We start from the raw sequence: 20,337 nt of genomic DNA on the forward strand, positions 1-20,337 counted from the left end.
AAAAAACCTACTTTAGCCTGGCGGTGGTGGCGCATGCCTTTAATCCCAGCACTTGGGAGGCAGAGGCAAGTGGATAGTTTGAGTCCAGCCTGGTTACAACAACAACAACAACAACAACATCAACAACAACCCCAGCTTTATGTACTTAATTATTACAACTCCACAAGGTCTACACCTTGAGTTCCAGTACCCAGCATAGTGGAACAGGAATGCTTTGAGTTCTGGGCAAGCCTGGTCTACATAGAGAAAGTTTCCTGTTTATTTTTGAGTCTTCTTTTTTTAATATTAAAAAATTTTTATTTCATATGCATTGTTTTGCCAATATGAGGATGACAGATCCTCTGGAACTGGAGTTACAGACAGTTGTGAGCTGCAGTATGGGTGCTGGGAATTGAACCCTGGCCCTCTGGGCTAACAGCCAGGATCTTAACTGCAAAGCCCAAGTATTTTTGAGTCTTTATAGATTCTCTTGGTGCAGTTTTAGGTTCTGCTGTGTCATGGATCTGCTGCTGTTTGAGCCCTGTATCAGGTTCTTCTGTGTCATGGATCTACTGCTGTTTGAACCCTGTATCAGTTGTTCGATTAATTATGACTTTTACTACAGCTGAGTGCTGAACAGCTGAGTTCTTCCCGACACTGCAAAGCACAGGAAAGGAGCAACCTTTCTTCAGCTCTCAGATGGCAGTGACTTACCGAGATGTCCCGGATGCACTCGGGGTGAGAGGTTTTCCTCACACAGGTAACAGCTGGGCCACCTGCAGGAAGGACTTTCTTCATATTGTCACGGAAACTGGAACACTTAGTGGCCTCATGATCTGACACAACGCACCATCTTATGGTCTTCTCAGGGACAGCCAGGCACAGCCCTAGGGGAGAGACACAAGAGGTGTCAGGGACCCACGATGACGCTTACCTTCCTCTGCTGGCAGAAGGGAATCAAACACAAGACAAGGGGCTGACTAAGTGGCCTGGACTGATGGCTCAGAGAGATAGCATCATGGCTAAGTCTGCATTCAACTCTTTGGAGAACCTGAGTTCAGGTCCCAGCATCTGAGTCACACAGCCCTGTGGCCTCTGTTATGGATACCTCAATCATATGCACAGCCCCTCCCCCCCCTGCAATGTGTATGTAATTAAAAAAAATTTTTTTTTTGGTGTTTCAAGACAGGGTTTCTCTGTATATCACTGACTGTTCTGGAACTCACTATGTAGATCAGGCTGGCCTCGAACTCAGAAATCCACCTGTTTTTGCCTCCCAAGTGCTGGGATTAAGGGCATGTGTCACCACTGCCAGGCAATTAAAAATATCTTTTTTAAAAAAGATTTATTTTTATTTATTTATTTTATGTGTATGAGTACACTGTAGCTGTACAGATGGCCAAGAGCCATCACGTGGCTGCTGGGAATTGAACTCAGGATGGCCCGCTTGCTCCAGCGTAATATACCAGAAGAGGGCGTCATATCTCATTATGGGTGGTTGTGAGCGACCATGTGGTTGCTGGGCTCCAAACTCAGGACCTTTGGAAGAGCAGTCAGTGCTCTTACCTGCTGAGTCATCTCGCCAGCCCCCAATTAAAAATATCTTAATACAGCTGGGCAGTGGTGGCACACGCCTTTAATCCCAGCACTTGGGAGGCAGAGGCAGGTGAATTTCTGAGTTCGAGGCCAACCTGGTCTACAGAGTGAGTTCCAGGACAGCCAGGCTACACAGAGAAACCCTGTCTCGAAAAAAAAAATCTTAATACTAAAAAATAGAACCAATTGTGTGTCATCCATGAACTGAATTGGCTGCATTCCTTGAGGGAATTCTCAGGGCCCTTTTTTTTCCTGACTATCTCCATATATATTAAAATCTCCCAAAAGATAACCACAGGATTAGCAATATGACACAGCAATTCCACTCTTAAATATATATTTAAAAATTGACAACAGGAACTCAAACAAATATACACATATACAGATATTCACAGCCAAACTATTTTTTTTTTTCAATAACTAAAAGAAAAACATTTGGGGCTAGAGAGATGATGGCTCAGAGGTTAAAAATGCTGGCTGCTCTTCCAAAGGTCCTGAGTTCAATTCCCAGCAAGCACATGGTAGTTCACAATCATCTATAAGGGATCTGATTCCCTCTTATGGGTGTGTGTTAAGACAGATCATTCGGGCTGGAGAAATGGCTCAGAGGTTAAGAGCACGGACTGCTCTTCCAGAGTTCCTGAGTTCAAATCCCAGCAACCATATGGTGGCTCACAACCATCTGTAATGAGATCTGACCCTGATGCCCTCTTCTGGTGTGTCTGAAGACAGCTACAATATAGTTACATATAATAACAAATAAATAAATAAATAAACAAATAAATAAATCTTTAAAAAAAGACAGATCATTCATACACATTAAAGCAAATAAATATTAAAAAAAACCATTCAACTGTGCATTAAAGGGAGAGTTGAGTAGGTACTGTCAGCATCACGACATCCAGAGCCCGTGGTGATACATGGGCGGGTCCACAGACCTGTTGCCAGGACAACAGCCACCATATTCCCAGAATTGGGCTCACCTCCCACCTTTACTTGTGGCTGCTACGTCACAACCCATATATATATACACACGGGAACATTCCTCCATCTTGCTCTCTCTCTCTCCTCTCTTTCTGCACCACTACCCCCACTCCCTCTCAATTAAACCTCTTACATGTGGAACTGTTTGGGCCTAGTGTGATGTGTTCTGACACGACCTGCCGCTCCAACACATCAGGTACCGTCAGGTTTTAAGTCCTGAATGAACTTCAAAAACAGCAAGTGAAAGAAACAAACAAAAGCCCTCAACATTTAGTGACTAAAAGGATCCAATCATTTTAGATATTTATACAAAAGAAACTCCAATCATTTTAGATATTTATACAAAAGAAACAAAACCGCGTATCCTCTCAACGATGGGCCCACGACTGTGCATGGCAGCCTTAGCCATAAAAAGCCTCACACTAGAGACAACCTGCACGGCTCAGTAAGTGGCTAGGGAATCAAACGGTGGTGAACCACACAGTGGAATAGCGCTTGGCCATTGAAAGAATGAATGTGGTATATGCCACCTGGATAAACCTCCAAACAACTATGTCAAGTGACAGAAGCCGGTGGGACTGTGGAGGTGGCTCAGTAGATAAAGAGCTGCCTATACTCAGGAGGCAGAGACCCAGACCCTGGGGAAAGCTGCTTAGCTAGGCTAGAAGAACTGATGAGCTTCTGGCTCAATGAGAGATCCTGTTTCAGTAGCTAAAGTGGAGACAAATGGAGTAAGACCCAATGTCAACTGCCAGCCTTCACACAAATTCACCCAAGTACAGTGCGTGTGCACAAGGGGGAGAGCAGTGGAGAGGAAGAGGGGAGAAGAAGGACACAGAGAGAGACTCTTAGTTCTGTGAAGTAGGCCCCCTTGAAATCATTACAGCTCCTCCATCATTGAGGGCTTTATCCACACTGTCTACAGCAATTGAGGTTTCAAGGAATGGGTCATTCAAATACCTGTGAGAACTCAGTGATGCCCGTTTATTGTCTATGTATAGAAAGTGCCCTTGCCTTTGATATTCCCTGCTTCTACTGGGGCCAGAGCCAGAATCCTCAGGTGGTGGCACACACACAGATCTACTGGGATCCCCGCTCAAGACTTCACGGTTGTAGCCCTTACTTGCACCCATTATGGAGTCTTGATTCTGAGAGCCATCGAAATCATTCTAAAATTCAAGAGTAACCAACAGCCCTGCATGCTCCCCGACCCAAAGCCCAGTTCTTTCCTCCAACAGGCCTCCGTGTTGTTGGTGGGGAGGAGGTAGTGGCTACTTGTGTTACTGACAAAATTTTTTTCCCCCAGAAATTCCAGGTTCACTTTGGTTTGAGCATTGCACACTTGCATCCAAATTACTTACTTACTTAATTCTACTTACTTAATAACTCAAATCTACTGAGTGGAGAGAGGAGAAAGGAGGGGGAGAGAAAGGAAGAGGAGAAAGAAGAAGAGAAGGAGGAGGAGGAAAAGGAGGAGAAGGAAGAAGAGGAAGAGGAGAGAGAGGAGAAGGAGGAGGAAGATGAAGAAGAAGGAGGAGAACTCAGTAGCCCAGGCTGTGGGTAAGGGTGCTTGCTGCTAAACCAGATGACCCGAGTTTGACTCCAGAACCCGGAAGATGTAAGGAGAAAACCAACTCCAAAAGTCATCTCCTCTAGAGCACGTACACACAGACAGAGACACACACACAATAAATGTAAAACCCAGAAAAGTGGAACCCACAGGGAGGTATGCTTACGATTCACATGTGTGAGCCTAGAAGAGAGAGGGTGTTTATAGGGGTGAGGTGGGGATGACTGAGAAAGGATGAGGGGCAATTTGAAAAGGTTAGAAATGTTCTTTACCTTGATTATGGCAGGGGTCACCTTAGCTGAACTGTATATATCCTTTAAATGAATGTAGCTTATCGTATGTAAACAATGTGTCAATATTCTGGGGGAACATTGCTAAGCCACTTCAAGGTGCAGAACAAAGCTGCTTTGGCCTCAAAGCAGGCTGGGCTCAGAGCAAGCCACTACTGCCTTTGAACAGGACTACTGTCACATGGCAAAGACTTTATCATAACATGCCTAGCTAAAAATGATAGATGTCACTTTAGGACTGGTAGGTTGTGCTGAGCCATTTCTGCATCACAGCAAGATCATCATAACCTCAAGGCCAAACTGTTGCTAACCATAAGCCTCAACTGCCACTATTGCTGACTGACTGACTACATAGGAACACACACACACACACACACACACACACACACACACACACACACATACTCACACACTCACTCACTCAAGCACACATGCGCGCACCCACACGTGGGTGCACCCCCACCCCCACAGCTTCTTAGAAAGCTTCTGTTTAAGCAGTTTCTACTGCCTACTACCTGTGCCACAGTGTGGCTATTACTCTATCTAATTCCTTCCTTGTGTCTTTAGTGAATTCATTCACTGCATATCACTGGCCGGTCATCATTGTCCTGGCTTGGCAAATAGAAATATTTTAAAAAGAGAGTTCCTGTACAAACAAGCTAAGGGTGGGGGGTGGAGTCTGATAACATCGACAAGGTCCTATATAGTGTTCCCCCACTGGCCTCCTGACATGTGCAGGAAGAGGCAGTCTGAGCACGCTGTGACCATTTCAGAACGAAGAGAAAGGTTGCCGGCGGCCTCCCGTTCACTCTCTGGGTGGAGAAGAAACTGTCGGCTTGGCTCTCGACTTTTGCAAGTTCTGTTCTGTGTTTTCTATTTAAGCTGCTCTGGCTGGGGGTTTTGGTGGTGGTGGTGGTGGTAGTTTGGGGGGGTTGGTTTTTTTTTGTCATTTGACACCGCAAGTGCTCTTGTTGGCCTGGAACACTGAGCTTTGAGGAACACAGGTCCCAGACTCCAGCCTGGTCTGGTAGCCTGGAGAGAGGTCATGAAGAAACGAAGCCCAGAGGGGCCTCTGGTCTCTGATACCTAAGCAGGAAACCTGTTGGAGAATGAACTTTTGCTTGGTGTCTGACCTAGCCAGAGATGAGGCGATGGTGGTGGTGTGCTATTTAGCAGAACACTGGCTCAGTTCAGGGGAATTCTGAAAGAGACCAGGTGGCTGCACTCTGAGAGAGAATGACCCCTGGGTGGCAATGCTGTGCGGAAGAGGCAGGCACATACTGTGTACCATTGCTGTTCTCTGCCTGGCTCTGGTTACCCTGCCCACCTGCCCAAGTTAGATGCCCACCCTAGATATTAGTTACCACAGTCTCAGACCAGACCAAGCTAAAGGGAGGAAGAGCCAAGCGTGGTTGAGCCAGGAAGCGATCGTCACAGTGCATGAGTTCTTCCCTGGAGGAAAGAGCCGGTTCTCCCAACCCACGAAGGGTCTCCTGCACTTATGTGCTTAGAATTCTGCCTGCTTCTGGCCATGTTAGCTCATTTCTCCAGCAACTGTGTGTTTGCTGGGTAAACATAACTTTTTTTAAAAAAGTTAATGTTGTGTGGACCACATGTGGTTGTCAGAAGACAGCTTTCAGGAGTGGATTCGATTCAGTCCTTCTACCATCAGGTCCTGGAGATCATATGTTGTCAATCACGGCGTTAGCGCCTTTACCTACTGAATCGGTAAAACTAAGTTGTGGGTTTTTTGTTTGCTTGTTTTTTGTTTTTTATTTTCCTCTTCTCTCTCATATATTGCTGCAATTTCCCTTCCCTCCTCTCTGCTGAGTCCCTCTCCACATCCCCCTCCCCCAACCACTTCTCCATTTCCCTTCAGAAATGGGCAGGCCTCACAAGGATATCAATTGAACGCGGCATAACAAGTTACAGAAAGACTAGGCACCTCCCTAATATTAGGGCAGATTCGGCAGAAAAAGGGTCCCAAAAGCAGGCAAAAGAGTCAGAGACAATCCACGATGAAAACGCTTGAGTGAGGACAAAGGACAGCCGGGGGGTTGCAGCGCATGGCGGGTGGATTCCAATCCAGAGTGGTTGCTCTTCCATGGGATCGTAGCCTGTCCAACCACATTTGGTCCCTGAAGTGGCTAGCCAGCAAATGACACCTGGTCCCCTCCCCAGAGAATCAGGAGGGCTGGCCCCCTGCCTGGCTCTCAGCACACTCACCTAGGGTCCCCGCGCATAGAAGGGCGCAGACGACCAGCCTCATTTTCAAGTGTGAAACAAACTGTCCTGGCTGCTCTCCCCCAGCCTAGGTGCACTTTACCCAGAAGGCAGTGTTGACTGATGAATGCGCCTACTGGGTAGGGCTTCTCAGTCCCAGTCCGGGCTGATCGCCACACCCTCCATGCCTTCCTTATCTGGTCAAGCAGATCCTCAGGCGGCTAGGGGCACTACCCTCTCTCTGTCCCCGGTCGCTGGGTGGAAAGCATGCTTCTCAGGAAAAGCCGGCGCGCACATGCATGAGACCTTAACACAATTTTCTTTTGGGAATTCTCACTTCTTACTCAGGACTCTTAAGTTGATCAAGCTGAGGTCCTCCCTCTGTCCTGCGACCCCAGTGGAGCTGTCCCTTCTGTGACACAGCCCATAGTTTCTCCTCCAACCCCCACTCACATACACTCCACACCACACGCACCAGGGTTGCTGTCCCAACTGGGTGAGGCCTGGGTCGGGCACAGATCTGACCCGTCTGCAGTTTCTCACACTCCCGGCTGCAGCCCTGTCCGCAAGGCTGGATGACCTCTGCCTAGGAAAAGTCTGGTAATATTAAATAAAACTTTAAGAACTTTGAATTAAAATACAGTAGGTGTAAAACAAATCCTGCTAGCACAGTGTAATAATTAGTTATTACCAAGAAGGCTCCCGCAGAGCCAGCCCTCTTCAGGAGGCTGAATCCCTACAGAGCTTCTCCCACAAAGGTAGCCCCTACCTGGACTTCTAACAGAAACCAAAGTCTGCTCACTTCAGGACTCCACAGAGATGAAATCATAAAGCCCAGAGCCTGGCTTCTTTCACTCAAGATTAAATTGGTGGGATTCACCTATGCAGAGATGTGTGACTGCCCACCATTTCTCGGTGTGGCCTATTGTTTTATATCACGTGAGTGGAGAACATTTCATCTCTCATCCTGACGATGGTGGTACTGTTTCCATTCTTACAGATAGTGGTACCTTTCCGTTGCTGCTAGAAACAAAAATTTCATTTCATTTTATATATATTACTAGGATCTAAAAACAAAACAAAAAGCAGAGTGTGGTATGGCGGTGCAGGCCTGTAATCCCAGCATTTGGGAAGTGGAGACAGCGGGATTAGGAGTTGAAGGTTTCAACTACATGCCTTCCCTAGGCTCCAGACCTTATCTCCAAAAAACAAGCACATAGGGCCAGAAAAATGGTTCAGTGGTTAAGAGCAAGTGCTGTTCTTCCAGAGGACCAGAGTTCAATGCTGGCACCCATTGTCAGATGACTCACAACTACCTGTAACTCCAGCGACAGAGGGATCTGACACCTCTGGATTCCAGCTACAGGTGACCTGATTCTGTGGGAGCCTACACTTCTGTGCATATACAAATAATTAAAAGCAAAATAATCCTTTTTTTCCCTTGGTTTTTCGAGACAGGGTTTCTCTGTGTAGCCCTGGCTGTCCTGGAACTCACTCTGTAGACCAGGCTGGTCTCAGAAATCTGCCTGCCTCTGCCTCCCAAGTGCTGGGATTAAAGGCGTTTGCCACCACTGCCTGGCACTCAAAATAAAACTTAAAGAGTTTATTTCTTTTCTTTCTTAAAGAAAAGAAATAAAAGGTACAGTCAGGAAAACCCCATAACTTTTGCACATTGAGTTTGAACCCAGTGTCTTTCTTGAGTCATTTTGTTAAATCTGTTTCTTTCTGGTGTTCTGTTTGCATTCTTGCATCTTTTTGTTGAATAATGACAGTTGTTTGTTTGTTGTTTCTGATTTTTAGCATCCCCCCTCCTCACCCCAGGCTTGGCTTACTACAGTCAGTAGTTTTGGAATAGTCTAGTACATGCCTTTTAGTGCAAGTAGACAGGCATTTCTGCAGAAGAGTTTGCCAGGAGAACAACTGTTTGGTCCAGAAGTAGGTGGAGGTCCACTTTCACAGATCCTGGTAACTCTTAGGACCCTGTCAAGAAGCTCCAAAAAGAGTTATTACAGAAAAAAAAAAAACTGTATTGCCCTTCTGCTTTTAGATGTTATTAGCAATACTAAGGTTCTCTCTTCCTTTACAAGTTGCTTACATGCTTAAAAACATGACTGCGATTGGATTTTTTTGTATTTACCAAAATAATAATATGATTTTGCTGTCTTTTCTGTTAGTGTGGGGAACTATCTACCAGAACATTAGTTTTGTTCTTTTTGTTGTTATTTGTTTGTTTATTTTTTATTTTGTTTTGTCTTGTTGTTTTTTGAGACAGGCAGGGTCTTGTAAACTAGGCTGGCCTCAAACTTGTGACTCTCAGCTTCCTGAGGGCTGGAAATATAGGGGTGTATCACCACATCGGACTTCTAATTAGTTTTGTTTGCTTGCTTTGTGATGGGGATTGAACCCTGGGCCTCATATTTGCTAGGTAAGCATTCCACCATAGAACTGCATCTCTAACCTGCTAATTGAATTTTAGATTTATTTCACTCTGTTTTATAAGTGCTTTGCTTACATGTGTGCCTTCTGCCTGTGAAAGTGAGAACAGGGTGTCGTCTAGTCTCCTGGAACTGGGGTTGCCACTGGCTGTGAGTCACCATGTGGGTACTAGGAACAAGACACTGGCCCTCTGCAAGAGTACCAAGAGCTCTTCTTAATCACTGAGTGCCCTCTGCGGCAGCCTGCTAATTGACTTTTTTTTTTTTTTGGTTTTTTGAGACAGGGTTTCTCTGTATAGCCCTGGCTGTCCTGGAACTCACTCTGTAGACCAGGCTATCCTCGAACTCAGAAATCTGCCTGCCTCTGCCTCCCAAGTGCTGGGATTAAACGCCTGTGCTACCACTGCCCAGTAACATTTCAAAGTTACTGAAGTAAAGTCACTCATTACATTATCTTGTAACTGTTATTTGGTGTTCTGTACAGAGTATTGCATCCAGGCCTTGCACTTCCTAGGCACCAGATCTGCCACTGAGCTAGGTCTTTGGTCCCTCCTCCCTTTTAAAACAAAACAAAACACAACAAAAACAAAAACACTTTTTATTTTAACACAGGGTCTCACTAAATCTCTCAGGCTGGCCCAGAACTTATCACCCTCCTGCCTCAGGCTCACAGGTTTGTGCCACAAGACCTTGTAAGATGACGTTTTAAGTGTGTTACAGATCTTACTATAATACTTTTTCCCATTGTTGACACTGGTAATCTATGTTTACCCCTTTTCTTTGATTACTGTTGCCAAGGCTTTAGCTATTTTATTAAATTACGAAAACACACAAACTTGGGTTGGAGGGCTCAGTGGTTAAGAGCATTTACGACTCCTGCAGAGGAGTGAGGCCTGGTTCATAGCACTCATATCAAATGAGTCACAACTGCCTGTAACTCCAGGTCCTTAACTCTAGGAAATCCAATGCTGTCTTGTGTCCTCCACAAGCCTTTACCAGCACTCACATAGCACACACAAACTCTAACAGGCACACACACAGACATGTAAATAAAAATAAAATAAATCTTTAAAACAACATCCCATACACACAAACTTTTGGCTTTGTTGATTTTTCTGTGTTGTACACTCATTTTATGTTGTTGATTTTTGCTTTCTTGACAGTGGTTGGATTTTATCCTTTCTCTAGTTGTTTTTGTTGTTTGTTTGTTTGTTTGTTTGTTTTTTTAAGACAGGGTCCCTGCCCTGCCCTCAGCCTCGCCTGGAACTTTCTGTTCTCCTGATTTGACTGCCATGAAGAAGAAGTATTCGATACTCTAACCCTGACTGGATCATGGCGTCTGATTATGATGCCTTCTATAGTACTCAAGCATTTATCAAACAGATGAATAAATGCACACAAATGCACCAAAAGTGTGCAGAGCAGGCTCTTCTGCAGGCCTGTAAGCAAAACCAGGGTCCAGGGGTGACCATTTCTCCTAGAGTTAATGTTCCACCTAAAGCCAACACATTCTAAATCCATAAGGGCCAAAGTACATGATGACCTGAGTGAACAAGCTCTGAAAGGGTCTCATGTCCAGGGACAAACTCCTATAGCAAAGAAAGGACATCCAAAGTGCGAGAGTCATCTCGTGGGCTCAGGCTGCCAGACACCAGATGGAAAGTTAGAAAGACTGGATAGAGTGGATCATGTCTGCAATTGCAGTACTTGGGAGACCAGAGAATCAGGGGTTCAAAGGCAGCCTTGGCTACATAGTAAGTTTGAAGCCAGCCTGTGCTACATGAGCCTCAAACAAAATAACCAACCAACCAAACAAACAAACAAAAAACCACCAAATCAAACTAAACCAAAATTCACGAGGTTAAAAGAAGAAACAGGGGCTGGTGAGGTGGCTCAGAGGTAAGAGCACCGATTGCTCTTCCAAAGGTCATGAGTTCAAATCCCAGCAACCACATGGTGGCACACAACAAACCGTAATGAGATCTGATGCCCTATTATGGTGTGTCTGAAGACAGCTACAGTGTACTTGTAATAAATAAATAACAAATAAATCTTTAAAAAAAAGAAGAAGAAACAGTTTTCAGGACTTTATGCCAAGAGAGATTTATGGAAAACTGCAGATTTGAGCATATGTGGTTACTCTGTACTAAATGCTATGCTAAGAGAAGCAGAGAAGTTAAGTAATATGTCCAAGGTCCAATGATTATGCCAAACTAAACACCTGATTCCACAGTTCATGTTTATTGCACATGTTAAGAGCTCTTGGGCATTTGTCCCAGGATAATGCATCCTAACTCTAACTCTAACCCTAATCCTAATCCTAACTGTGAACCTAACCCTAACCCTGAACCTAACCCTAAACCTAACCCTAACACTAACCCTCCCTAACCCTAACCCTAACCCCTAACCCTAACCCTGAACCTAACCCTAACCCTGAACCTAACCCTAACCCTAACCCTAGCCCTAACCCTAACCCTAGCCCTAACCCTAACCCTAACCCTAACCCTAACCCTAGCCCTAACCTTAAAGGGAACAGTCTGTTTCATAAGTTCCTGAGGAATACTGGTTCTTATCTAACCTCCAGAAATCTTTCTAGTATCCAGCTTGAATTAAGTTAAGACTGTCATTTCTGAACACATGTACTCCCTGAGACCTAGTAGAAACCAGTTCAGAAAAGGTCATATTGGCACCAGTTGCCACAAGATTTGCCAAAGCCTAGGTGGTTTAATGGAACAGTTGATTTCTTACTCATGCCTATAGCTCAGCTGGCAGCCATAGTGGCTCATGGGGGTGGAATCTTTTCAGTCAACAACAGATCTGCAGTCAGAAGTCCAACTTCAAAAAAAAAATTAATTGTGGGTGTGTGCACATGCACATACATTTGTGTGTGTGTGTGTGTGTGTGTGTGTGTGTGTGTGTGTATGTGTGTATGTGTAGACACTTGTGAGAGTTGGTTCTCTCCTAATATACAGGTCTAGGGTTAGGCTTAGTAACAAGTGTCCTTACCTACTGAGCCACCTCTCTAGTCCCTTTGTTGTTCTTTGTAGTTCTATTTTTGATGTGTAGTCTCTAAGAACCATCAGCGTGCTGACATCTAAATGGATATCCAGAATAGGAAACTGTGGGAGATGGTTGCCAGAGCTTCTTAGGGAGTTAGAAATCATAAACATAATCCTTATACATATCCTATTGGCCTTAACTCAGTCCTATGACCCTCACTTAGATCAATGGTTCTCAACCTGTGGGTCATGACCCCTTTGGAAGTCAAGCTACTCTTTCATAGGGGTCACATATCAAATATTCTACATATCAAATATTTACATTACAATTCATAATGGTGGCAAAATTACATTCTGAAGTAGCAGTGAAATAAGTTTGTGGTTGGGGATCACCACAACATAATGAGCTGTATTCAGGGGTTGCCCCATTAGGGAGGCTGAGACTCACTGACTTAGATGTGAAGTGGGTTCAGATCCATGCAGCTCGCTTAAGAGAGGGTCTTCCTTTCTCTTTCAGTTCCTTCTTCTAGCCACATTTGCATGCTTTAGAACTGGAATCCCTGGCTGGCAGCCTCTTTCCTGCTCAGTGCAATGTCATGAAATGGGAGCAGCTGAATAGTTACTTCCTCCACGTTCAAACATTCCTCTTATGAGATGTAGGATGTTCATGAAACTTAAGAAGGCTCAGAAAATGTCCAAGATTCACAAGGCCCCTCCAGAGGATAATAAATATAAGCAGTCAGCAATTGCTGGAGAGGAAGAGGTTCCTTGTAGCTGCCTGCAAGTTGGACAGTCAGGTGCAGTGTTCATGAGTCATTAGGATGGTGGGGTGGGCCTTCAGTGGTACTGCTGCCTTTGAGTCTGTGTTCGTGCACCCAAGTTTACCAAGCTAACCTGGGTGCATTAATTACCTTGGTTATCCCTCTGTAGGATGAATAGAGTTGGTTTTGTTTGTTTTATTTTGTTTTGCTTTGCTTTTTTCTTTTCCACATTCCTCCAGAAAAAGTCACATAAAAGGAGCATATGCTTGAATCTTTGTTTTAGTTCAGGTTCCCCTGTCGCCAAAACAATTCGAACTTTTTTTTTTTTTTTTAAAGACATAGTCTCATATAAGCCCAGCACGCCTTCCAACTCACTGCATAGGCCAGGATGGCGCTGGATTACTGCTCCTCCTCCTTCTGCCTCTAAGTGCTGGGATTGCACCACCTCAAAGGCTTATGTGATGCTTTGGATGGAATCTGGGTTTTGTGCATGCTAGGCAAGCATCCTACCAATTGGTTTATATCCCCAGCCTCCAAACATACTGTTAAACAAGAGTTTTCCCTTGCTTTGTTTTTATTTTTTATTTGTTTGTTTGTTTGGTTTTAAGACAGGGTTTCTCTGTGTGGCCCTGGCTGTCCTAGAATTCACTCTGTAGACTAGGCTAGCCTCAAACTCAGAGATCCACCTACCTTTGCCTCCCAAGTGCTGGGATTAGAGGCGTGCACCACCACAAAATTTTTCTAATGCTTAACTTGATTAGCAAAGGCTTAAAAAACGGGGAAATGAGACAGGCAGAGGAAAGGCATCCAAACAACGTGTGAACAAGTTAGTTACCACTGTCAAGAGGGAGGCTCAATTCCAGTGGGGGAATTCTAGGAGTCAGAATAAGTAATCCTACCCAAGGGGCACACAGATAAAGGCTTTACACACCTTCCTGTCAGTCATTTAGTGTGGGTCATACATCCTCTAGACACCTGCTTTGTTATGCAGACAGCACAGCAGACTCCTCGTGCCCAGAAAATATCTACATGCAAAGAAATACTTGCTGAGGAGTGTAAGAGGAATGGAATGTGGTGTTTTGAATGAGAAATAACCCCAAAGTCTTGGGCATTTGAACAATTTGTCCCCAGTGGGATGGTTGTGCATGTTCTGGCTAGTTTTATGTCAAGTTGAGACAAACCAGAGTTATTTGGAGAAAAAGAACCTCAATTGGGAAAATGCCTTCACCAGATTGGCCTGTGGTCCATGTTGTATGATGATTGATGATCAGTGGGGGTCCCTTGGGATGGTTGGGTGCTACAAGAAAACAGGCTGAGTAAATCACAAGGAGCAAAGCAGTAAGTGGTTCCTCTCCGTGGTTTTGGCATTGACTCCTGCCTCCAGGTTCCTGCCTTGAATTCTTGCTCTGACCTGCATGAATGATGGGTTATAAGCTGTAGTATTAAATAAACTTCTCTTCTTCAAGGTGCTTTTGGTCATGGTGTTTAACCAGAAAAATAGAAATCCTAAAACATCAGTGCTGTTGGGGAAGGTTTAAGTGATGTACTGCTGATGGCTAAATCCACAGAGTCTTTTCTTGAGGCTCCAATGTATGGAGAATGAACCTGCTTGGCAGGCCCAGTAATGACCCGGGGCCAGGGTTTTGGGTGAGGACCTGTAGCTTCAGTCCCTGAGAGCCCAACTCTTCCCACGGTGTGGGGCTATGGCTCAGTCTGAGGCCGCCGTGTACCCTGAGATACCCCGTGTTCCCCTTGTGCAACACTGTTTGGTTACCCTCCTGTTGACTTCGCCCCTTCCTAGGACAGTGTCTGCTGACTTAGTCCCATTTCTTCCCTGGAAATAGTATACGAGATGCTGTAGTTGCTTGTCCTAAGACATAGCTTGCATGAGACCTCTTGACCCTGGATTTTCTCTCTGTCTTCTCATCTAATGGCCATCTCCTACTTTAGGACCATGTCACTGGCAAATGACTTTTCAGTCCAAGTCAGTGTGCAGTCACGCTTGGACAAAGTATATCACTGGGGTTGGAGTTTAAGAATAAAACAACTTGAGCTGGGCAGTGGTGGCGCATATCTTTAATCTCAGCACTTGGGAAGCAGAGGCAGGTGGATTTCTGAGTTCAAGGCCAGCCTGGTCTACAGAGTGAGTTCCAGGACAGCCAGGGCTATACAGACAAACCCTGTCTTGAAAAACCAAAGCCAAACCAAACCAAACCAAACCAAACTAAAACTAAAACAACTTGGGCTGGTGAGATGGCTCAGTGGGCAAGACCACTGACTGCTCTTCAAAGGTCCTGAGTTCAAATCTCAGCAACCACATAGTGACTCACAACCTCCCATAATGAGATCTGACACCCTCTTCTGGTACATGTGAAGACAGCTACAGTGTACTTATTTAAAATAATAAATAAATCTTTGGGCCAGAGCAAGAGGGGCTGACCGGAGCGGAATTGATCAGAGCGAGATTGACCAGAGCAAGCAGAGGTCCTAAAAGTCAGTTCCCAACAACCAGATGAAGGCTCACAACTATCTGTACAGCTACAGTATGTACTCATATGCATAAAATAATATATCTTTAAAAAAAAAAAGAATAAAACGACTTGCCTACTTGCAGTTTGCTCTGTCTCATGTTTGTAGTTCAAAAGCTGAGGTAGCTGGCATACTGCCCCTACCATTATGGACTCTGACCCTTTGGAACCATTGTAAGTCACTTTCAGGTAACAGGAGAGTAACACATGGAGGAAGTATGGATCAGTCATGATGGCTTATTACTATAATCCAAGCATTTGCTAGGTTGAGATAGGAGGAACAGCATGGGCTCTAGGCCAGCCTGGGCTACATAATGAGTTCCAGCCTAGCCTGGCTATAGAGTGAAACTGTATCACAGAAAACTAAAGAGAGAGGGGGGCAGAGGGAGGGGGAGGGAGATGGTGATGGTGGTAAGGATAAAGGTAGAACATTAAGGGTCTTCTCCATGGTATCTGCCAGCATCCAGAAACAACAGACGTTGAAGCCATTGTTTCTGCGATGGGGATATACCTCACTTGACAGCACCTACTCAGCCTGGGAGAGCCCTATACTCTTCCATCATATCTTTCCTACATACATAGGCTGTCATGGCCATGACTCAAAAACCTCTCAGGTTTCTCTTCTTTTTAGGACCTAGCTGCAATCGGCTTTTCTAACAATGTGATGCCCTACATTTTTGGCTTTAAAAAATTTCTTTATTTATTGCAAAGAAGCTGTTCTTGTCTGAGTGTGTCTCCTTACACAATCTATTTAAACACAGCCAGGAGCAAGCCACATGTGGTGCTGGCATTCTACTTTAGAGCCTTCACCCTGGAATTCAGGACGTCTGTAGGCTGTGTTCTAGTTCCCAGCTAGCTGAAGCTATCAGCTTACATAGCTGCTAGGCCACTTAAAGTTAGCTCTGTAGCAACAGAGGCTGTTGGCTGAGCTCACTTATATTTATACATATTCATTTGGAATGCTGGGAATTTAAACATAAAACCCTATCAGTAAAACAAACGAACCCTTTTCAACTAAAAAAGAAAACAAAAATCAAGGTGGGTGACGCCTGAGGAACAACAGCTGGGACTGGCACCTGGCTGGCTGTCATATGCTTGAGCATACGTGTACCTGCACACATGTGAACATACATAACACACACCTCAATAAAATGTATGGTGTGGTGGGCTGCAGAGGTAACTCAGTGGTGAAGAGCATTTGCTACTCTTCCAGAGGACCAAAATTTTGTATCTAGTACCCATGTCAGGCAGCTCCCAACTGCCTGTAACTCCAGCTCTGGAGATCTGACGCCACCTCCTGGCGTCTATGGGTACTGCATCCATATGCACAAACACATAATTCAAGTAAAAATATACTGTGTTAAATGCATAAACATAGACCATGGTCATTTATCAGACTGCCTGTAGACTGCTCTGAAGGGCATTTTCTTGATTCGTGATTGATGTGGGAGGGCCCAGCCCATTGTGGGTGGTGCCACTCGAGGGAAGGTGGTCCTAAGTGGTCTAAGAAAGTAGGCTGAGCAAGCCATGGGTGTAAGCCTGGTTGTCCTTGGCCTTTGCTTCAGATCCTGCCCTGATTCTCCTCAGTCCTCGGTGTCCTATCAAGTGTCCTACAGATATGATGACAGCTTCAGGACAGAGTGGATTTTAACCATGAACTGTGGCTTCTTTTTCTCAGCTCTACTAATTTCTTCGAGGCACTGCCGCGTCTTATGTATCCCAGGATACCTCCTGCTTAGCTAGGGCACAGCCAGTGTTATATGGTTCTGGAGATGGAACCCAGGGACTTGTGTATGCTAGGCAACTGAGCTACATCCTCAGCCCCTTACCTCTAATACTAAGTATGTCCCTTTTTTTCCTTAATGGGCATTTACCTTTGAGCCTGTGTTATTGTTATCCATCTTTGTTAATGAAAAAAGTTAATGACACCTTTAAAGCAGGACCATTATAATCACTGCAGTGACCAGCAACCCTGAATATACTGTACTTAAAAGAATAGGGGGGGCCGGCAAGATGGCTCAGCGGGTAAGAGCACTGACTGCTCTTCCAAAGGTCCTGAGTTTGGATCCCCAGCAACCACATGGTGGCTCAAACCATCCGTGATGAGATCTGACGCCCTCTTCTGGTGCGTCTGAAGACAGCTACAGTGTATTACGCCAGAGCGAGAGGGGCTGGAGCAAGCAGAGGTCCTGAGTTCAATTCCCAGCAGCCACAAGATGGCGCATGGCCATCTGTATAGATACAGTGTATTCATAAAATAAATAAATAAAATCTTAAAAAAAGGGGCTGGAGAGATGGCTCAGCAGGTAAGAGCACTGACTACTCTTCCAAAGGTCCTGAGTTCAAATCCCAGCAACCACATGGTGGCTCACAACCATCTGTAATGAGATCTGACGCCCTCTTCTGGTGTGTCTGAAGACAGCTATAGTGTACTTGCATATAATAATAAATAAATCTTTTTTTAAAAAAAAGTCCTAAAAAAAAAAAAAAAGAATAAGGTTTGGGTTGGGTGTGGTGGCATGCCTTTAATCCCAGCACTCCAGGAGGCAGAGGCAAGATCTCTTCAAGGCCAAGCTGGGCTACATAGTGAGTTCCAGGTCAGTCAAGGCTATGTAGAGACTCTGTCTCAAAAATAAAATAAAATAAAATAAAATAAAATAAAATAAAATACATAAACAAATAAATAAAATAGAGCTGGGGGTGGCTAATAATTCAGCATTTCATCAGTAATTTACCCTTAGCAATTTTTAAGAGGTAACATAAGAAGGAGGTTTTGGTTAGAACCTAGGAGTGTTCTTATGTAGACAGACCAGAATGGTCAGATATCACCTGGGGACAATGAAAAGTGAGAAAGGGTATGAGCTATCAAAAGTGGAAGGCTCTAACTGGATTTTTACAAGGAACTACACAACTGTGCCTAGGAGAACGACCAGGAGTCAGACTACAAGTTTGGCTAAGTAAAGACTCTTTGTCACGAAATGCCGAAAATACACATCAGAAAAGAAAAAACAAACAAACTTCTTTAATACATGGTGGATAGTCATATGTAGAAGAATGAAACTAGATACTAATCTCTTTCGCCTTACACAAAAATCAACTCCAAACGGATTAAAGACCTTAACATCAGACCTGAAATCCTGAAACCAAAATAGGCAAGGACTTTCTGACTAAGGGCCCTAGTCGCTCAGGATATAATGCGAACAACCGACAAATGAAATGGGACGTGAAGTTAAAAGGCTGTGCACAGTAAAGAAAAGTTAATCAAATGAATAAGCATACAGATGGGAGAAAAACCTTTGCCAGTTATGCACCCGATAGAGGATATCTAGAAATAAAAATTTTAAAAGTCTGAACGTGAATATAATCTAATCAATAAATTAGCATGCCTTTCATCACCCAGTCTTCTTTCCGTTACTGCTTTTGTCTTTGTAAGGAGTGTCTTTCCGGTCACTGTCCCGCACCGTGACCGGACCCCGCCACCCCACTTCTGCACGTTCTGGACTTAATGCTGATCGGACCGGCAGCCTGCAGCCCCCGACCACGAACCATGAGCTCCGCCCTGCCGAAACCGCAGCAAACCCAATCCATAGGCGCCAGAGCATTTCGGGAAAGAGTGCTCAAGGAACGCCCTCTTCCGACGGCTCCACTTCCCAGAGCGGGCCCCGATGACGCCACTTCCTCCGGAAGAGGTTTTGCGTCCGCTCGGTTGGCGCGAAAGTCGGTTCCCGATCTCGGCCCTTCCGGGTTGTGCAGCGTTAGCTTCGGGCTGGGGGCGCCGCCGAGGGCGGGGGCTGCGCGCCGGGCTGGCGCCCGACCCCAGCCGCCGTCCTGCCGGCCGCGCGCCCCCCGACTTGATGCCCGTGGGCCCTCGGGCTCCACCTAGGTGAGCGAGCTTCAGCTCCTCCCGGCCGGCCTGGCCGCCCGAAACCTCTTGCGGCCTTCGCGGCTCTACTAACCGGCGGGTGGGCCTCAGATACCCGGGGAGCCTCGGTTTGGATATTCCTCTACCTGGGAGCTGAGGTAGTCGCATAGGCCTTTAGGGCGAGCGTGCACGACCTTGCACAGTGGCTGCTTGAGTTCAAAGTTCGTTAATCTAGGAGCACGTCTTGCGGGCTGTGGGTCCCATCAGCCGCGCTCTGCGTTGTCTTTAAGCCCGATGCAAGTGAATATTGACTGAGGACCAAACTAAGGGACTCTGGGTATTCAATCAGGAACGTTAATTTTGTTCTCACATTTGCAAGGATTCGTATCCTTTTTTTTTTTTTCGACTTTGCCCACCTTCTGGGGATCTTTGTAAACATCTTGAATGAATTGATGAACCAAGCCAGTTATCTATTTCTTAGGCACTCTTCTCTGCGTAAGAAAATAGTTGATTTGCAGGCCGGGCAGTCTTTGTTTTTTTGTTTTTTGTTTTTTGTTTTTTTTGTTTTTTTGCCAGCACGAGTGAGGCAGAGGCCGGCGGATCTCTTGAGTGCCAGACTGACCTAGTTAGTCTACAGAGCAAATTCCAGGACATCCAGGGCTTGTCTCAAAAGAGAAAAAAAGAAAAAAAAAACATACAAAAATAGTTGCTTTAAACATCTAATTCCCTAATTTACTTTTGTTCTTATTGACTGCCTTATTTTCACAGTTCAGCTATGTCCAGAAATGACCAAGAGCCGTTTCTTGTGAAGTTTTTAAAGTCTTCGGACAATTCAGAATGTTTTTTTAAGGCTCTTGAGGTAAGAATTATTGGATATGTATTATTTGATACTTGAGCTCATTTTCATCTTTTAAATGTGTTTTATTTGTTGGATTTTCTGTCTTAGAAGTAGATATTTTAATGGAATTTTGCTATAGCATGTGCTTTATACAGATAAATCACTGCTATATAATTTTTAGTTCATGTAAGTTTGCCATTATGTTTTTTGGAAGGATTGAAATCTATTGTGACAATTGGGTATTGACTACAGTTTGTTCTCCGTCCCTGCCC

At 44.9% G+C, this 20,337-nt stretch overlaps 2 protein-coding genes across 3 annotated transcripts in view; one reads left to right on the forward strand and one right to left on the reverse strand.

Moving 5' to 3' along the window:
• The window catches only part of LOC116073264 (inhibitor of carbonic anhydrase), a 42,585-nt gene extending 35,821 nt beyond the window's left edge, over positions 1-6,764 (reverse strand). Inside the window, exons 1-2 of the mRNA XM_031345044.1 lie at positions 6,646-6,764; positions 694-866 (exon numbers count right to left, since the gene is read on the reverse strand). Of these exons, the coding sequence (XP_031200904.1) occupies positions 694-866; positions 6,646-6,688 (216 nt within the window). The 5' untranslated portion in view covers positions 6,689-6,764. The remainder of the gene's footprint in view (positions 1-693; positions 867-6,645) is intronic.
• A 12,295-nt stretch (positions 6,765-19,059) lies between these two features.
• Positions 19,060-20,337, forward strand: part of Topbp1 (DNA topoisomerase II binding protein 1) — a 47,945-nt gene continuing 46,667 nt past the window's right edge. Inside the window, exons 1-2 of one of the 2 annotated variants that reach the window (XM_031345912.1) lie at positions 19,060-19,248; positions 19,996-20,086. In XM_031345912.1, the coding sequence (XP_031201772.1) occupies positions 19,220-19,248; positions 19,996-20,086 (120 nt within the window). In that variant the 5' untranslated portion in view covers positions 19,060-19,219. The remainder of the gene's footprint in view (positions 19,249-19,995; positions 20,087-20,337) is intronic. The other variant, XM_031345911.1, reaches the window with a different exon arrangement.

This window comes from Mastomys coucha, unplaced genomic scaffold (assembly GCF_008632895.1).
Source record: "Mastomys coucha isolate ucsf_1 unplaced genomic scaffold, UCSF_Mcou_1 pScaffold23, whole genome shotgun sequence".
NCBI classification, from domain to species: domain Eukaryota; kingdom Metazoa; phylum Chordata; class Mammalia; order Rodentia; family Muridae; genus Mastomys; species Mastomys coucha.